This window comes from Phyllobates terribilis, unplaced genomic scaffold (assembly GCF_046119375.1).
Source record: "Phyllobates terribilis strain yellow unplaced genomic scaffold, ASM4611937v1 Scaffold_2__4_contigs__length_985480577, whole genome shotgun sequence".
NCBI lineage: Eukaryota > Metazoa > Chordata > Amphibia > Anura > Dendrobatidae > Phyllobates > Phyllobates terribilis.
Genome location: NW_027362762.1, coordinates 933,180,151 through 933,197,543, shown reverse-complemented (window position 1 = coordinate 933,197,543; position 17,393 = coordinate 933,180,151). Strand labels below are relative to the sequence as shown.

The 17,393-nt window shown below is 43.6% G+C and overlaps 1 protein-coding gene across 5 annotated transcripts in view; it reads right to left on the bottom strand.

Moving 5' to 3' along the window:
* The window catches only part of SON (SON DNA and RNA binding protein), a 133,771-nt gene that overhangs the window by 94,299 nt on the left and 22,079 nt on the right, over window positions 1-17,393 (bottom strand). For all 5 annotated transcript variants that reach the window (XR_012303143.1, XR_012303149.1, XM_073668351.1 and 2 more), the window contains one exon: window positions 1,342-1,508. Coding sequence is in view for 3 of the 5 variants with exons in the window: in XM_073668351.1 (XP_073524452.1) it covers window positions 1,342-1,508 (167 nt within the window). In the remaining 2 variants the exon portion in view is untranslated. The remainder of the gene's footprint in view (window positions 1-1,341; window positions 1,509-17,393) is intronic.

Below are 17,393 nucleotides of genomic sequence, written 5' to 3'. Positions count from 1 at the left end.
GACTTGCCCAGCTTCAATCAATTCACTTGTATTGAGCAAGGCCGCACACGTCTAGTCGGCATGTATATATAAACAAATTGCACACTTGTGGCCATGTGCCCGCCTGTACTTGACACCGGAGAAACCTGAGAGAGCGCACTGTGAGGATTCACAAGTCTTCAATCACAGAGCAGCCCAGACAACCCCCTTTAAGGTCTAGATGTTCATACAGGTATTGCACTGACTCCTTCCCTTCTCCTGGACTACCTCTTCCTCTATTCCTTTTCAGCATTTTAGATTCTGTATATAAAGCAAGATCTTTACCAGTGATATCTGCAGTGAAGAAGAGGAGCAAGATATATCATTGTAAAGGCCTCATTTGCTCTCAGCGAGGGAATATTATGTTCTACTATGTGTATGCTCTTGTACTCGTACTTCCATAGCGGAAAAGTGTATATCCAATTATAGAAAACTTCTGACCTGTCAAGAGGTTCTCATGGAAGGAATCCCCACCCTACAGCTAGACTAAAGGGGGCTGCAAGTAAACAGCAGCATGCCCTATCCACTACCAATGGCTTCAGTTGAGAAAGGCAGAGACGGCCTCAGTGTAATTTATCTTACAAGCCAAATCTCATAAGAATATCAATTTAATTGCAGAATTAGAGGGGGAAAAAGTCCTAAACCAAGCTGTGGTTATTCCTTTTTTTTCTTCAGGGTAATGGGAGTCAAACATTTTCAATTTTTAGGAAGTGAACTTAACCCCTTCTGCTGTGGCCTATTTTTGTTTTGGTGCTTGGTTTCACATCCCCTCCCGCACCAGACCGATACTTAAGAGGGGTTGTTTACTACTTGGACAACCCCTTCAATTACTATATTCCCCCATGTAATAAATCCACCCCTGTACTCCTCTCTGGTGCCGACGCTGTTCCAGTGAGGTTGGCGCCGAGGTTCGCGTCACATGGTTATGTCACGTGAGTCCTACAGCCAACCAGTGGCAGCTAAAGGAAAGCTTCACAATCACTTCGCTGAGACGAAACAGAAGCCCGGAGGACGTGAGAGAGCAGCAGTTCTGACTTCATCCGGATATCAGTTTCGTCTGAAGGTAGGGGCCCATTAGCAGCAGCTGATTGGCTGCAGGGATCATGTGACAGTCACACAAGCCCTGTTGGTGATAGTTTGGATGCTCAGGATAATAAAGCCATCACATTGCCTGGTCTTTCCCTATAGAAGGATGCAATGACAGAGTAACATTTAACTAAATAAATAGATGTATTTAATAATGTATGTAATAGTGTATAATGCTTTACCATTCTTGAAGACAATTCAACCCATGTAAACAGGTAATACATGAAGGCTCGTTACCTGGATCCTGGGGTTCCACGATTTCCATGGGTTTAGACTCTGTGTCTTCAGGTTTCGTAACCGTTTCACTGCTCCCTTCGTTCTGCATTGCACCTGCTGAACTTTCAGGAGCGTTTTCAGTCTCCGGAGCGGGAAGTTCACCATTATGCGAGCCGTCCATGTTTTCACTAAGGAAATGAGAAGAAAAATCTTTAATACTAAGATGTGGCAAGTCCTCTGAAAATCAGAAATATTCCTTTGTCCAATAAGGTTAGATTGCTTGTATAATGCTATAACATATTAAATTGCCGATGGCAGACCTTGCCGCCATTATGACCCTACGACACCGTCACTGTGGGTCAGAAAGGCAAACAGAGGGAACCGCCTTCTTCTGTACTAAACCCCTACACAGCATAGGCATTATTGACTGCAGCATCTTAGGGGTTAAACTTCTGAGACCAAAGACAACTTAACGCCAGCCTGGTAGAGAATTACAGCTGGGGTTCAGCTGCGATGTTGTAATTGTAGTGGGCAGCACTCAAGAGACCATAGTCAGGAAAATAGCACCTGCTTGTGACCGATATATCCATTATGAGTCATTGAGGGCTTAATGAGCAGCAAGGTATGATCACAGCACCGGGAGCACGGTCATGTCATTTATTTCAGTAGGATAGGCGATAACTTGCTTATCTGTAATGTTCGTACCGCTGGGATCCATACTGATCGTCGGAATGGGATTTTTTATTCCCGTTACAAAAATGAGCAGGTCAGACCCCGACCACTGCTCCATTCATTCTCTCATTCTCTATAGGGCTTCCGGAAAAAGACGATCGCGACACTCGACAGCCAATGAATGGTTGAGCCTGTGCACTGCTGAAATCTAACAAGGATAAGAGTTTCCCTTTCTGCCAATCTGACTGGACCTGGTCAGTGAGAAATAAATCTAATGCCATGCTCCATTAGAGAGAAAAAATTAAGTCAAGCGGAGATTCTCATTTATCACTGCATGCAAGCAAGCAAAGGCCAGCGGGCAGCATCAGAGCTACGACAGCAGCAGGGGATTCAATGTGCTATTTTACTGCCTACAGTTCACACAAGTCGGAAAACCCCATAAGGGTATGTGTGCAGTGTATTTTTGGAGTGGAAATCGAAGTTCTTAAGTAGGATTTGGAGTGTTTTCTTAAAAGCGCTAATTTTCTTGCAGAGTAAACAGGATATCGAATGAAAGAGCAAAATGGTTCATTGGGTGAAATGATCTTTTGTGCAGTGCGCATAGTTTACTTTGGTCACCACTATATGACCACTGACAGGCAAAGATTCACCGTCCGGCAGTCATTATGACTTTAAAGGGGTTGCCCAGTCTAAATCTATAAGTCATTGCAGTCATTGTGACAGCACACTTATGAATCCCCCCAGCACATGCACTGTGCGCTGCGAGGATTCATCGGTTTCTGAGCCGAGACCGGAGGGTACATATGCTTTATACATACTCCCGACCAGAACAAGACTCCATAAACTTGTATTATATGTGTGTGCTGGGGGGATTCATAAGTCTGCAGCCACACAGAATGACTGTAGGTTTATCCATTTATACCAGACAACCCCTTTAAGGTTACGTTCCCATGATGAGTATTTGGTGATTTTTTTTACGCTGCTTATTTTCCAAACAATGCAATAACTAACTCCTTTCTGGCCTGGGGCGTATTAGTACACCCCAGGCCATTATCCCTGGTTCAGCGCGGGCTCAGGCGCTGAGCCCGCACTGAACCGGACACATGTCAGCTGATTTATACAGCTGACGTGTGCCCGCAACAGCCACGGATGTTAACCAGCTAAATGCCGCTGTCAATCTCTGACAGCATTTAACATCGCCGCGCCGGAAGTGCGCCATTAACCTCGCCCATCTGTGACCCCATCACATGATCGCGGGTCACCGATGGGTGGACATGACAAACCGGGTTCTGCAGCAGACCCCTGTGGTTGTCCCCTGTATGCAGCAGAGGCAATCTGACAACTGCAGTTTCTAGTCTCCTATGGAGACTATTGAAGCAAGCAGAAAGTTTAACAAAAAAATGTTTTTAAAAATTTAAAAAAATATATATATAAAAAAGTTTAAATCGCCCTCCTTTCACTCCATTTAAAATAAAATAAATAAAAAAAAAAACCACATACACATTTGGTATCGCTGCGTTCAGAATCGTCCGATGTATCAATATAAAAAAATAATTAATCTGATCGGTAAAAGGCGTAACGAGAAAGAAGAATTCTAAATGCCAGAGTTGTGGGTTTTTTTGGTCGTTGCAACATTGCAATAAAATTCAATAACGGGCAATCAAAACATTGGTTCTACCACAAAATATATCAATAAACACATCTGCTCGACATGCAAAAAATAAGCAGTCACCCAGCCCCAGATCCCGAAAAATGGAGACCCTACGGTTTTTGGAAAATAGCGCTTAATTTTTTTTATTTTATTTTATTTTTTTTTAGCAAACTTTGGATTTTTTTACCACTTAAATAAAAATGAACCTGTACATGTTTGGTGTGAACGAACTCGTAATGACCTGGAGAATAATAATGGCAGGTCAGTTTTAGCATTCAGTGAACGTGGTAAAAAAAAAAAAAAAAAAAAAAGTGGAATTGCATTTTTTATTTTTTTTTTGCAATTCCACCGCACTTGGAATTTTTTTTCCTGTTTTCGAGTACACGATATGGTAAAACCAGTGATGGCGTTTAAAAGTACAACAAATAAGCCCTCACACGGCCATACTGACAGAGAAATAGGCAACTATCCCTATTTACTATAATTGCCAGACCTGAAAGAACAAGCACTTTTCACCTATTGTGTCCCTCCTTTTCCTTGTAGAAGGTAAGCTTGCGAGCAGGGACCTCACTCCTGATGTAACTGTTTAACCACTTCGCGCCAGAGCCTGTTTTTGCCTTCGTGACCAGGCCAATTTTTTCAATTCTGACCACTGCCAGTTTATGAAGTAATTACCCTGGAACGCTTCAACGTATTCCCCTGATTCTGAGATTGTTTTTTCGTGACATATTGTACTTCATGATAGTGGTAAAATTTCTTCGATATCACTTGCGTTTATTTGTGAAAAAATCGGAAATTTGGCGAAAATTTTGAAAATTTAGCAATTTTCAAACTTTGAATTTTCATGCCCTTAAATCAGAGAGATATGTCACACAAAATAGTTAATAAATAACATTTCCCACATGTCTACTTTACATCAGCACAATTTTGGAACCCAAATTTTTTTTTGTTAGGGAGCTATAAGGGTTAAAAGTTGACCAGCGATTTCTAATTTTTCCAACAAAATTTACAAAAACATTTTTTTAGGGACCACATCATATTTGAAGTCACATTGAGGGGTCTTTATGACAGAAAATACCCAAAAGTGACACCATTCTAAAAACTGCACCCCTCAAGGTGCTCAAAACCACATTCAAGAACTTTATTAACCCTTCAGGTGCTTCTCAGGAATTTTTGGAATGTGGAAGAAAAAAATTAACATTTAACTTTTTTCACAAAAATGTTACTTTAGACCCAATTTTTTTATTTTCACAGGGGTAACATGAAAAAATGGACCCCAAATTTTTTTGTGCAATTTCTCTTGAGCGTGCTGATACCCCATATGTGAGGGATAACCACTGTTTGGGCGCACGGCAGGGTTCGGAAGGGAAGGAGCGCCATTAGACTTTTTGAATGTAAAATTTGTCTGAATAATTAGCGGACGCCATGTTGCGTTTGGAGAGCTCCTGATGTGCCTAAACAGTGGAAACCCCCCACAAGTGACACCATTTTGGAAACTAGACCCCTTAGGAAACTTATCTAGATGTGTGGTGAGCACCTTGAACCCCAAGGTGCTTCACAGAAGTTTATAATATTGAGCTGTAAAAATAAAATTTTCACATTTTTCCCTCAAAAAATGTTTTTCATTCCCTAATTTTGTATTATCATAAGGGTAACAGGATAAATTGCACCATGAAATTTGTTATGCAATTTCTCCTGAACACGCTGATACCCCTTATGTGGAGGCAAATTACTGTTTGGGCACATGGCAGGGTTTGAAAGGGAAGGAGCGCCATTTGACTTTTTGAACGTAAAATTTGTTTGAATAATTAGCGGACGCCATGTCACATTTGGGGAGCCCCTAATGTGCCTAAACAGTGGAAACCCCCCACAAGTGCCACCATTTTGGAAACTAGACCCCTTAGGGAACTTATCTAGATGTGTGGTGAGCACCTTGCACCCCCAGCTGCTTCACAGAAGTTTATAATATTGAGCCGTAAAAATAAAATTTTCACATTTTTCCCATAAAAAATGTTTTTAATTCCCTAATTTTGCATTATCATAAGGGTAACAGGATAAATTGCACCATGAAATTTGTTGTACAATTTCTCCTGAGTATGCCGATACCCCATATGTGGGGGAAAACCACTGCTTTGGTGTACGGCAGGGTTCGGAAGAGAAATAAGCGCTATGTTGGCTGAGATAGGCAGCAGACACCATGTCACATTTGAAGAGTCGCTGACATGCCAAAACAGCAGAAACCCCCACAAGTGACCCCATTTTGTAAACTACACCTCTCAAGGAATTCATCTAGGGAAGTAGTGAGCATTTTTTAATTTTTAAATTTATACCATTGGGCAGTGAAAAAAGCATAATTATATTTTTACCACAAAAAAATGTTTTACCCTCAGATTTTACATTTTCACACAGGGCAATGGGTAAAAATGGTGCCGAAATGTGTCACACAATTTCTTCTAAAAGTGTCAATACCCCATATGTGGCTGTATCGTACCACTTAGCCATACGGTGAGATTTGAGGGGGAAGGAGCGCTATTTGACAATTGGAGAACAAATTATTGTAGAATAGGCATTTGGATTTGGGAGCACAAAATTTTCTGAATTTCTTTTGGGGGGCAAGGGCCATTTTGCTTTTCCAGAGCCTTTCTGCTACCAGTAACTTGGAAGTCCCTTATATTTTTAACAGATGATGGACCTGAGTGGGGACTAGCTTTTTTTGAGGACTGAGTTGAAGCTTTTATTGGGAACATTTTACGTAACATTTATCCGGCGCTCTAGGCTGAGCACTTACATCGGGGTTTCCATCTAATTTTCCAAGTGATGTAATTCAGATGAAACCCCTGCAGGATCCATTCACTATAATGAGGCAGCAGAGTTACTCTGGACTCCGTCTGGCCTCTGTTTAGTGGTGTCCTTTTTTTCAGAAGTGCACAAAACTGTGGCCAACCGCACTTTTATGCACGCCTAAAACAAATGACACCGTGGGATCCCAGGCTAGACGGCATCCACAGTGGCCTATATCTGCCTCATTACAGGGAATCTTCCATCATGGGTTCTGGCTGAATCACGTATTTCAGAGATTTACACGGAAACTCTGGTGTAAGTGCTCAGCGCAGAGCACAGGATAAATGTGAGCAGAGCCTTACTGGGATCTTTGGGAGACATAATAAACAAATCAGTAGCAGGTGAATAATATTTGTTTTATTTATTTTTTATACCGTTCCTAGTGTGATATAACTGATTAGATTACTTTATTCTTCGGGTCGGTGCGATTACAGAGATACCAGATTTATATCGGGTTTTTATGACTGACAGCTGTCACACACTAAAATACGCTTTTTTTGCAAAATCTAGTTTTTGCATCACCATATTTTGAGAGCTATAATTTTTCCATATTTCGGCCGATAGAGTCATGTGACGGCTTGTTTTTTGCGGGACGAGTTGAAATTTTTATTGGAACCATTTTTGGGCACGTGACATTTTTTGATCGCTTTCTATTCCGTTTTTTGGGAGGTAAAGTTAACAAAAACAAACACTTCAGGAATTGTTTTTTGAGGTTTTTTTTATGCCGTTCTGCGTGTGGTAAAAGTGATCAGGCAGCGTTATTCTTCGGGTCAGTACGTTTACAGCGATACTACACTTACTGTATTTTTTTTATGTTTTGGCGCTTTTACACAATAAAACAATTTTATAGAAAAAAAAATATTTTTTTTGCATTGCTTTATTCTGAGCGCTATAACTTTTTTATTTTTTGGCTGATGGAGCTGTATGGCGGCTTTTTTTTGCGGAACAAGAAGACGTTTTCAGTGGTACCATTTTTATTTCTATTCTGCTTTTTGATCGCATTTTTTTCCACTTTTTGTTTGGCGATATGATGAAAAAGCATATTTTTTTGCTCCGTTTTTTATTTATTTTTATTACGGTGTGCACAGAAGGAGTTAATTAGTGTGACAGTTTTATAGCTCGGGTTGTTTCGGACGCGGCGATACCAAATATGTGTACTTTTTTTGGTTTTGTAATAATTTACTGATTTATTGGTTTAATATTTTATTTATTTATTTTTATTTATTTTGTGATTTTTTTTTTAATAGTTTAAAAACTTTTTTTTTACTTTTTTTTACATTTTTACTTAGTCCCTGTATGGGACATTAATTTTTATTTTTCTGATCACTGATCTCATGTAATGTAATACACATATATTACATTATATGAGATCTTCACTGACTGTTTCAGTCAGAGTCTCCTGTCTGACTTCAGCTACATACAGGCTGAAGTCAGACAGGAAGGACACCATATATGGCAGAGCTGGAGGCGGTCATGTGACCTCCAGCTGCCATAGCAACCCCAGGTCCTCAAACGAAACGGAGGTCTTCGGAGGTAAGACGACCCCCTCTCTTCCTGCTGTCTCCTATATGCCGCGATCACTATAGATCACAGCATATAGAAGACAGCAAAGGGTTAACATCACTGGGACCTGATCTAATCAGGTCCCGATGATGTACCCTGTCAGAGCTAACGCTCTGCACCGGAATCGCAGTGCTTGCAGGACCCTGGGGGTCCTGAGCACTGCGAGACCACCCACCGTTTTTAAACGTCGGCACTGCACAGAGCCCGGCAAGCGCCGACGTTTATCTACAGTGGGCGGTCGGGAACCGGTTAAACTGTCCTTAAATTGTATTGAATTTATTGTATGTACATGTCCCCGCTTAATTGTAAAGTGCTGAGGAATATGTTGGCGCTATATAATAAAAATTAATATTATTATTATCATCATCAACAACTATCCGGAAGGAAGTGGGGACCAAATTGTTGCGCACACCGCAGGTCACTGGAGAGGAAGTCACAGTGACTCACGCACACTACAGCACAGCAGTAAAATAGGGCAGGGAGAAAAAAAACGCGCTTTAAGTTATAGGCGCATCCCCGGGATGTGCAGATCTAGAGGGCCCTGTGACGGGCAGGGGAGGGGGGGAATATTTAAATTAAGTTGGCAGGCGGGCATTTCTTGGCGTCCCCCAGTCGACAAGCCTAGGAAAACAGATTTTATAAAAAGAAATATCAAAGCAATCAGACCTCTGCTAGGGGCCATACAGGTCGGTATAGATTTACATTTCTATCACCTGTATGCCCATAGTAGATGTCTGAAAAGTCCCAGGGGGGTGGCTGATTCCTTTTACAGCAATTCCACCATTATATTTTGCCATTTACTGTAATAATGATATAAATGCAGTGACATTATAAAAGAATGGGGGAAAAAAAAGTTTATTTCACATTTTAGATTTTATGCCCAATGTAAACATATTAAAAACAAAAAAAGTCATTTTTGTGTTTCTGCACTAAAGTTTGTATCGGTACCATTTTGAGGCATTTTACGGTTGAAATGTACAAAAATCTATGGTAACTTTCTTCTTGTGAAGAGCAACAAGCCAGGCCTGGCAGGTCGGAGTGAGGAGACTTATACGCCATGCATACTCCTTCGTTAAACTAAATATGCAAAATTGTCTCTTCAGACAATGCGGGTTGTCAAGCGCTTTCCAAGCGATTTTAGCATCACTTGGAAAGTGCTTGACAACTTGGTCACACAATATATGCAACCGGCATTGATTTTATATAGTGTGATCGGAAAAGAATGGTAAAAAATAAAAAATAAATATTATACTTCCCTTCTGATGGCCCCCGGTGTCCTTAGCGATGAGTCCTGGCTTGCCGGCAGCTCGCGATGGTAAAAGGACCTGCCATGATGTCATTTAGTCATACGACGGGTCAAACGATCGCTACCATCGGTGGTCGCGTGACCCGTCACATGACTAAATAACATCATGGCAGGTCCTTTTACCATCGCGAGCTGCGGCACGCCAGGAAGCATCACTATGGACACCGGGGGCCATCAGAAGGTAAGTATAATATTTATTATTTTATTTTTTATTTTTATTTTTTTTTCACAGGTTCTATGGTACCCGGGTATTGAGGAGAGTCTCCTTTTCTCCAAACCTGGGTACCATCCGTACATTGAAACGCATGGATTCTGCATGTACAGATGCAGTGATGCGGATTCCATGCGTTCCAATGCAAGTCAATGGTGGCAAAAACGCCGCGATTCCGCAAAATAATTGGTAGTGCTGCGCTTTTTTCCGCAATGATAATCCGCAGCGGAAATTTCCGCAGCATGTGCACAGCACATGCGGATTATCATTGGGGAATATGGCAGGCCTTCTACCAAGCGTTTATGCGTTTCCGCAGTGGCATTGCCGCTGCGGAAACGCTTAAAAAATGCATCATGGGCACACAGCCTAAGAAAACTTTATTCTTTAGGCCATTATAACTGCAGATGTTAAAAACATTTTTGTATGTAGACTGGGGATCCTTTGTCAGGTACCTGGCTGAAAAAGGTGATCCCTTCAGTCATCCAGTTCTGACAGCAGGAACCCCAAACCGCATTGTATAGGGTTGGAAAGTGCGTGTGGTCTGCGGAGCCCCATCTCTCCAAACACCTTAGCTGCTATACTAGCTACTGCCGTCGACATCATTAAATGATTTATAGGTATGACGTGTAGGTTCATAATTGGTGCCTTCTGACAAATTATTTTGATGCATCAACAATATTAAAATGGTATCTATTTTTTTATGTCATAAAACAATATAAATGGGGTGACATTGTAATTCCCCATACAACCCTTTAGATGCCACAGTCCGGCTCCTATCCCAGCACTTACAGCTGACACTACTGCTGAGGGCCCATCTTCAGGGCCATCACAGTATTTATTAATGCTCCGCTACATCTCACCTGAGCTGAAGGCAGTTGCCCATTATTAAACCCCTTTAGGATGCAGCCAAATCTCATTTCTTTTCATTTTTCCTTTTTCAGAGAGTTGTGACACTTTCATTTTTCCATCGCTATCGCAGTATGAGGACTATCAGTTACAGACTATTTAGTAAGCAATCACAGAGCGGTCAGATAAATCGTAAGAATCAGTATACAAAACATAAAAAAACATCTTATAAATAGTCCATAAACAAGTAACAATAGTGTCCTTATGGCAGCAGTGAATCCTATTGGTAGTAATAGTGCTTTTTCAGGGCACTGCATCAGAAGTTCCTGCATGGACTGAACAGTCGGCTGTCTGACAACAGCTGGGCTCGAAGGTTGTTTGGCCTGTCACCCGTATCAATACAACCACAAATGTAATGGCAGGGTGCCAATGGGTTCCCTTGGAAGCCAGAGGCCCAACAATAGCTTCCAGGAGTGCCACTAACAGAAGACTATTAAAAGTGTAAAAAGGAGGGTCGTATTGCACTGGAATACAGAAGTATTGTAATGCACTACAGGAGTAAGCAGGACGTCCACTTTTACTCCTCTACATTTTGCCTTACCTTCATTTTTAGAAGAAAAAAAAAAAGTAAAACAACCTATACATCACACTCCCACATAGCTTGTGTTGAATTTTTTGGGGGGTTAAGGGGATACATGAAAAATAAAAGCTAAGTGTAATTTTCATTTTATATCCTAAAATATCATTAATAGTCATTAACAGAAAGTCTAAGTCCTCATGAGGTGGTTTGCGAGAAAACAAATTCTCACATAAGTCAGTGGTGGAAAGGTAATGGGCTCTTGAAGTGGCCCAGCACCTCACACACAGTGTCCCAAGCAAGTGGCCGCAGGCCTTGTTGGGAGATGTCTTTTCTGTCCCCTTTGGCCACCTTTTCAGCGAATGTGTGTGGTGTTTAGCTACGGCACGTAAAGATACCTCAACCTCCGGTTTGCTAGCCGAGTCTTGCAGTCCTCCACTAGTCGGGGGCCGGTCCCCTTCTGCGGCCTGAACCCTTCACGGTCAGCGTGAACTTGGGTACACGGGTGGACTCCGCACTTCCCGTGTCCTTAGGATCCCCCCTCACTGCTCCGGTCTTTTCTCCTCACTCTCCTACTGGGCCTCTCTGACTGGACCCTTCTCCTCCACGGTCCTCACCCAATGAACTCCTGCTCCAAGGACTGAAACCAGGAATGGCCCCTTCTAGATGTTTCTACCCTTCTTTTATACTCTTCCTTCAGCGCTCCCCTAAACTACTTCCTCCACCCACCTCCTCTACTTAGTTCCACCTTCCAGACAGGGACCGGGTCCTGGCCTCCCTTAGGAGCCATCTGTACACTCCCTCAGGAGTGGTGTAGTGTTGGATTTGAGTGTTTGGGTCCCAGGTAGTGCTCCCTCCCTACTAGAGATGAGCGTTGTTCTACTCGAACTGTTCGCCAATCTCAAATTCGAGCTGTTTTGGGCGGTGTTCGAGCCGTTCGGCGAACACGAACAATTTGAGAAAAATTCGGCTGTTCGAGGTTATGTTCGATAACTGTTCGTGCACCAAAATCATAACTGGATTTTTTCTCAGTAATGATAATTAATGTTAATACGCAGTTTGAGTGTACAGCGGGGTGGGGGGGGGGCAGGGGATGGATCTCTGCAGGAACAATGAAGATCTCCATTTTTTTTTCTCTTTCCCGCATTTACAGTGGGGAGGTGCAATCTGTCAGCCTATCAGCAGCGCACACACGGAGCGAAGTGCTTTTTTTCACACAAGCAAGGGCATGTGTCATTGGCAGTGTATGTCACATGTCCTTGCCCTATAAGACCAAGCCATTTTCCCCGTCGCCACCATTTTCTCACTGCTGCAGCTGCGTGTTAGACGGCACCGCTGTTGCTGTGTGCGCTATACCTTGTTAATTTCAAGCCAATTTTCGCACAAATATACAGATAGCTTGGGAGTAGGGAATAGTTGTGATTGCAGTCCTTTTAAGGACTAGGTTACAGCATTTCCTACGACTTTTATCAGGCAGGTCTGTGCTCTTAAATAGATAGATTGTGGGAGTAAAGACTAATTGTAATTGGAGTCCTTTTCAGGACTAGGTTACATCAGTTCCTATCAGTTTTTGCCAGGCAGGTCTGTGCCAGTGCTGTGCAAGTTTTTTTTCACAGCATTTGGCTGAATCTAGCAAAGCTAATCCTTTTTGGCCTATTGCAGAGTGTGTTAGTCAGTGGAGTAGCCTATCTGTGTTGCAAGATATACCACCTGTATATAGAATACCAATTTTTTTACTGCACGTAGTGAAGTAAAATCTTTTGGGCATAGCATCATTCTATTAGTCCATCTATACTGACCTCCATCAGGTTGCAAACTGAATCTAATTTTTTTCTGCATCTAGCTCTGAAAAAATATTTGGGCTTCTAGCTGTGTGTGGGACTTGTTGTATTAGTCCATCTATACTGACCTCCATCAGGTTGCAAACTGAATATATTTTTTTCTGCATCTAGCTCTGAAAAAATATTTGGCTTCTAGCTGTGTGTGGGTCTTGTTCTATTAATCCATCTATACTGACCTCCATCAGGTTGCAAACTGAATATAATTTTTTTCTGCATCTAGCTCTGAAAAAATATTTGGCCTTCTAGTAGTGTGTCGGACTTTCTCTATTAGTCCATCTATACTGACCTCCATCAGGTTGCAAATTAAAAATAATTTTTATCTGCATCTACAGTACCTCTGAAAAAATATTTGGGCTTCTAGCTGTGTGTGGGACTTGTTGTATTAGTCCATCTATACTGACCTCCATCAGGTTGCAAACTGAATATATTTTTTTCTGCATCTACCTCTGAAAAAATATTGGGCTTCTAGCTGTGTGTGGGTCTTGTTCTATTAATCCATCTATACTGACCTCCATCAGGTTGCAAATTCAAAATAATTTTTTGTATGCATCTAGCTCTGAAAAAATATTTGGCCTTCTAGCAGTGTGTCGGACTTTCTCTATTAGTCCATCTATACTGACCTCCATCAGGTTGCAAACTGAATATATTTTTTTCTGCATCTACCTCTGAAAAAATATTGGGCTTCTAGCTGTGTGTGGTACTTGTTCTATTAATCCATCTATACAGACCTCCATCAGGTCGCAAACTGAATATATTTTTTTCTGCATCTACCTCTGAAAAAATATTGGGCTTCTACCTGTGTGTGGGACTTGTTGTATTAGTCCATCTATACTGACCTCCATCAGGTTGCAAACTGAATATATTTTTTTCTGCATCTACCTCTGAAAAAATATTGGGCTTCTAGCTGTGTGTGGGACTTGTTCTATTAATCCATCTATACTGACCTCCATCAGGTTGCAAATTGAATATAATTTTTTTCTGCATCTAACCCAGCCAATAGTTTTGGCCTAATACCACAGTTTGGCCACTCAGCTCTGCTCGGTTACCATCCATTGTTTTTTTGTGCAAACAACTCCAGAGTTGTGAATTAGTTAACCACCAAAATGAGTGGAAAAAGGCCTGCTGCTGGTGGAAAGGGGAATAGGCGTGTTGGGAAGGGGAAAAAAGGTTGTGTCCGTGGGGTAGGTGTTAAAGCAACAGTAACATCTGCAGAAGAAAGACCATCTTCCAGCCAAACTAAAATGTCTACTTCTTTTAGCGGACAATGTGATAAGATCCCTTTCTTACGGCCACGCCAATCGCTACAAATTCCAGATGAGGCACAAAAACAGCAGGTGCTTCAACGGATATCAAGTGCTCCTTTAAGTGGGCTCTCCTCCACATCAACTTCAACATCACAAATACTCCAGTCCTCAAAGGTGTCACCCAAATCGCACTTGCTTCCTCACAGCTCCCAAATCTCCAGCTGCCCGTCTGAGTATGAGGTAGAACAGATGGTTGAGTCTGCAGAGCTGTTTACTCATACTATAGCCTGGGAATCAGAGGTCGACTCCAGCGCTTCTGTGAATCCAGACGAGGAAATGATCTGCACTGATGCCCAGAATCTTTATGAGTCGGATCCAGGACCAGACGCAGAAGGTTCTGACCATAATGTAGACCCTCATTCCCAAACTGTAACTCCTGTTGGTGGAGACAATGAGGAAGACGATGATAAGACTCAAATACCTGATTGGAGCGACAACTTTAGTTTTTTGTCAGGGCAGGAACAGGTTGGCTCTGAGGACGACGGGTGTGATAACACACAGGGTGATGATGATGAGGTCGGAGATCCCACTTACTGTCAACCCACAGTCAGCCAAGAGATGAGGTCAGCAGAGGAGGTGGAGGAAGATGCTAGTGACGACGAGGTCAGGTTGCGCCTTCCTGGACAGAGACGTAGTACTGGAAGCACGTCAACAACTGCATCCTCAAACACAACTCTGCCTCTCACCACAAGTCGTGGTGGCTCTTCAGGTCGCATGGGTGCCAAGCCTTGCATAGCCTGGGCATTTTTTCAGATCGATAAAGATGACCCAACTCGTGTTATCTGTAACATTTGTCAGCAAAAGCTAAGTAGAGGCCAAAAAATACATAGTTTGAGTACTTCATGCATGAACCGGCACATGGACATGAAGCATAAGTTGCAGTGGGAAGCTCAGTGTGCTACAATGCGGCCTAGCCGGCCGGGCCAACCACCGTCTGCCATATCTTGTGCATCCGCGGCCTCTTCATCCTCTGTGACTGGGGGGACAGCAGTAACACCTGTTTTGGGGCGCAGACCTGCCACCTCTTTACCCGCAACAGCCAGCGTGATTGGCAGGTCATCATTTTCTTTGGAGGTGGTAACACCAGCTGGTGTTGAGCGCTGTCCGACATCGATAGCACCACCTTTGGATCAAGGCAACCTAACATGTCCGCCTGCATCTTCCTCACAGACCGGCAGTTTGCCGGGGACACCCTTATCAACCCCGTCTAAGCACAATAGCCAGCCCTCGGTCCCTCAGATGTGGACAAGTAAAAGACCATTTCCTCCTAGCCATGAGAAAGCTAAGAGGTTGAATTTCACCATCTGCAAGCTCTTGGCTACAGAAATGCTGCCTTTCCGCCTGGTGGACACAGAGGATTTTCGAGACCTTATGTCCGTCGCAGTGCCCCAGTAACAGATGCCCAGTCGGCACTACTTCTCAAAGAAAGGTGTGCCTGCGCTCCACCAGCATGTCGCACACAACATCACCGCTTCTTTGAGAAACTCTGTGTGTGACAGGGTGCATTTCACCACAGACACTTGGACGAGTAGGCATGGACAGGGGCGTTACATGTCGCTGACTGGGCACTGGGTAACTATGGTGACAGCAGGACAAGGGGCTGCTGTCCAAGTCTTGCCGTCCCCACGAGTTGTGCGTCAATCCTCTTTATGTCAAAGTTCCTCCACTGCTTCTGCCTCCTCAACCTCCTCTTGGTCTTCCACCTGCACCCAAAGCCTGTCTGGTCATGCCACAAGCTGTCTAACTGCGCAGAAGGGATCCTGCACACCTCCTTACTATGCTGGCAGTAGGGCTCAACGTCATCAGGCGGTTTTTACTTTGAAATGTCTGGGAAATGTGAGTCACACAGCTGAGGAGTTGTGGTCAGCTCTGGAGAACCAATTTCATGAATGGCTGTCTCCACTGGACCTGAAACCAGGGAAGGCCGTGTGCGACAATGCTGCAAACCTGGGTGCGGCCCTTCGCCGGGGCAATGTCACACACGTGCCTTGTATGGCTCACGTGTTGAACCTGGTTGTCCAGCAATTTTTAGCCCACTATCTCAGACTAGATGGCCTTCTGCAGAGGGCACGGTCGCTGTGTGCTCACTTCCGCCGTTCGCATCCCGCAGCTCAGCGACTTACATCTCTACAGAAGTCGTTGGGCCTGCCACTTCACCGGCTAAAATGCGATGTGCCTACCCGGTGGAATTCAACTCTGCACATGTTGCAGCGACTGTGGCAGCACCGACAAGCCCTGGTGCAATACGTCTGACGTATAGCCTGGGCCAACGAGATCCAGAGGTGGGGCAAATCACGCTGGAGGAGTGGTCTCAGATCAGGGACCTATGCACCCTTCTGCACAGTTTTGAAATGGCGACGAAGATGTTTAGTGCTGATGATGCCATTATCAGCATGACTATTCCGGTGATTTACATGCTGGAGCACATGTTAAACAGAATTCGGAGTCAGGTGGTGGCACAAGAGGAGGTGGAGGAAGTAGAGGAGGAGGAGTTGTATGCGGAAGGGCTAACATCTGCAAGGTCCAGACGGTCGGCAGCACCAAGGCGGCAGGCATGTGAGGGTGGGGGAGATGGTTTTACCAGGGCGCATGGTAGCAGCCAAACTAGTGAGGAAGGTGCAGGAGCCCAGGAAGAAGTGGAGGACGAACTGATGGAAGACTCATCAGATGAGGGAGACCTTGATCACATTTCTGTTGTGCGAGGTTGGGGGGAGAGGACAGAAGAAGGAAGCATGATTGTTACCTCGCCACCAACACAACAGGGACTTGGTGCTCCTGGATGCGCAACACACATGAGTGCCTTCTTGCTGCACTACCTGCAACATGACCCTCGAATTGTGAGAATTAGAAATAATCCTGACTACTGGGTTGCCACACTGTTAGATCCCCGGTACAAAAGTAAATTTGCCGAAATTATTCCTGCCATAGAAAGGGATGCACGCATGCAGGAGTATCAGCAGAGACTGTTGCAGAATCTTACATGTGCTTTTCCACAAAACACCAGTGGTGCACGTAGTGAATCTCACAGTTTCAACTTGCCAACCGTGGGACCGTCAAGTGTTCAGCACTCAAACCGTAACAGAACCACAGTATCTGCTGGTAACATCAATTTTTCGGAATCATTTCACCACTTTTTTAGCCCATCCTTGGCAAGGCCACAGGAGACAAGAAGTCTGACACATAGTCAACGCCTAGAGACGATGGTACAGGAGTATCTCCAAGTAAACATTGAAGCCACGACTGTCACTGGACCCTTGCTCT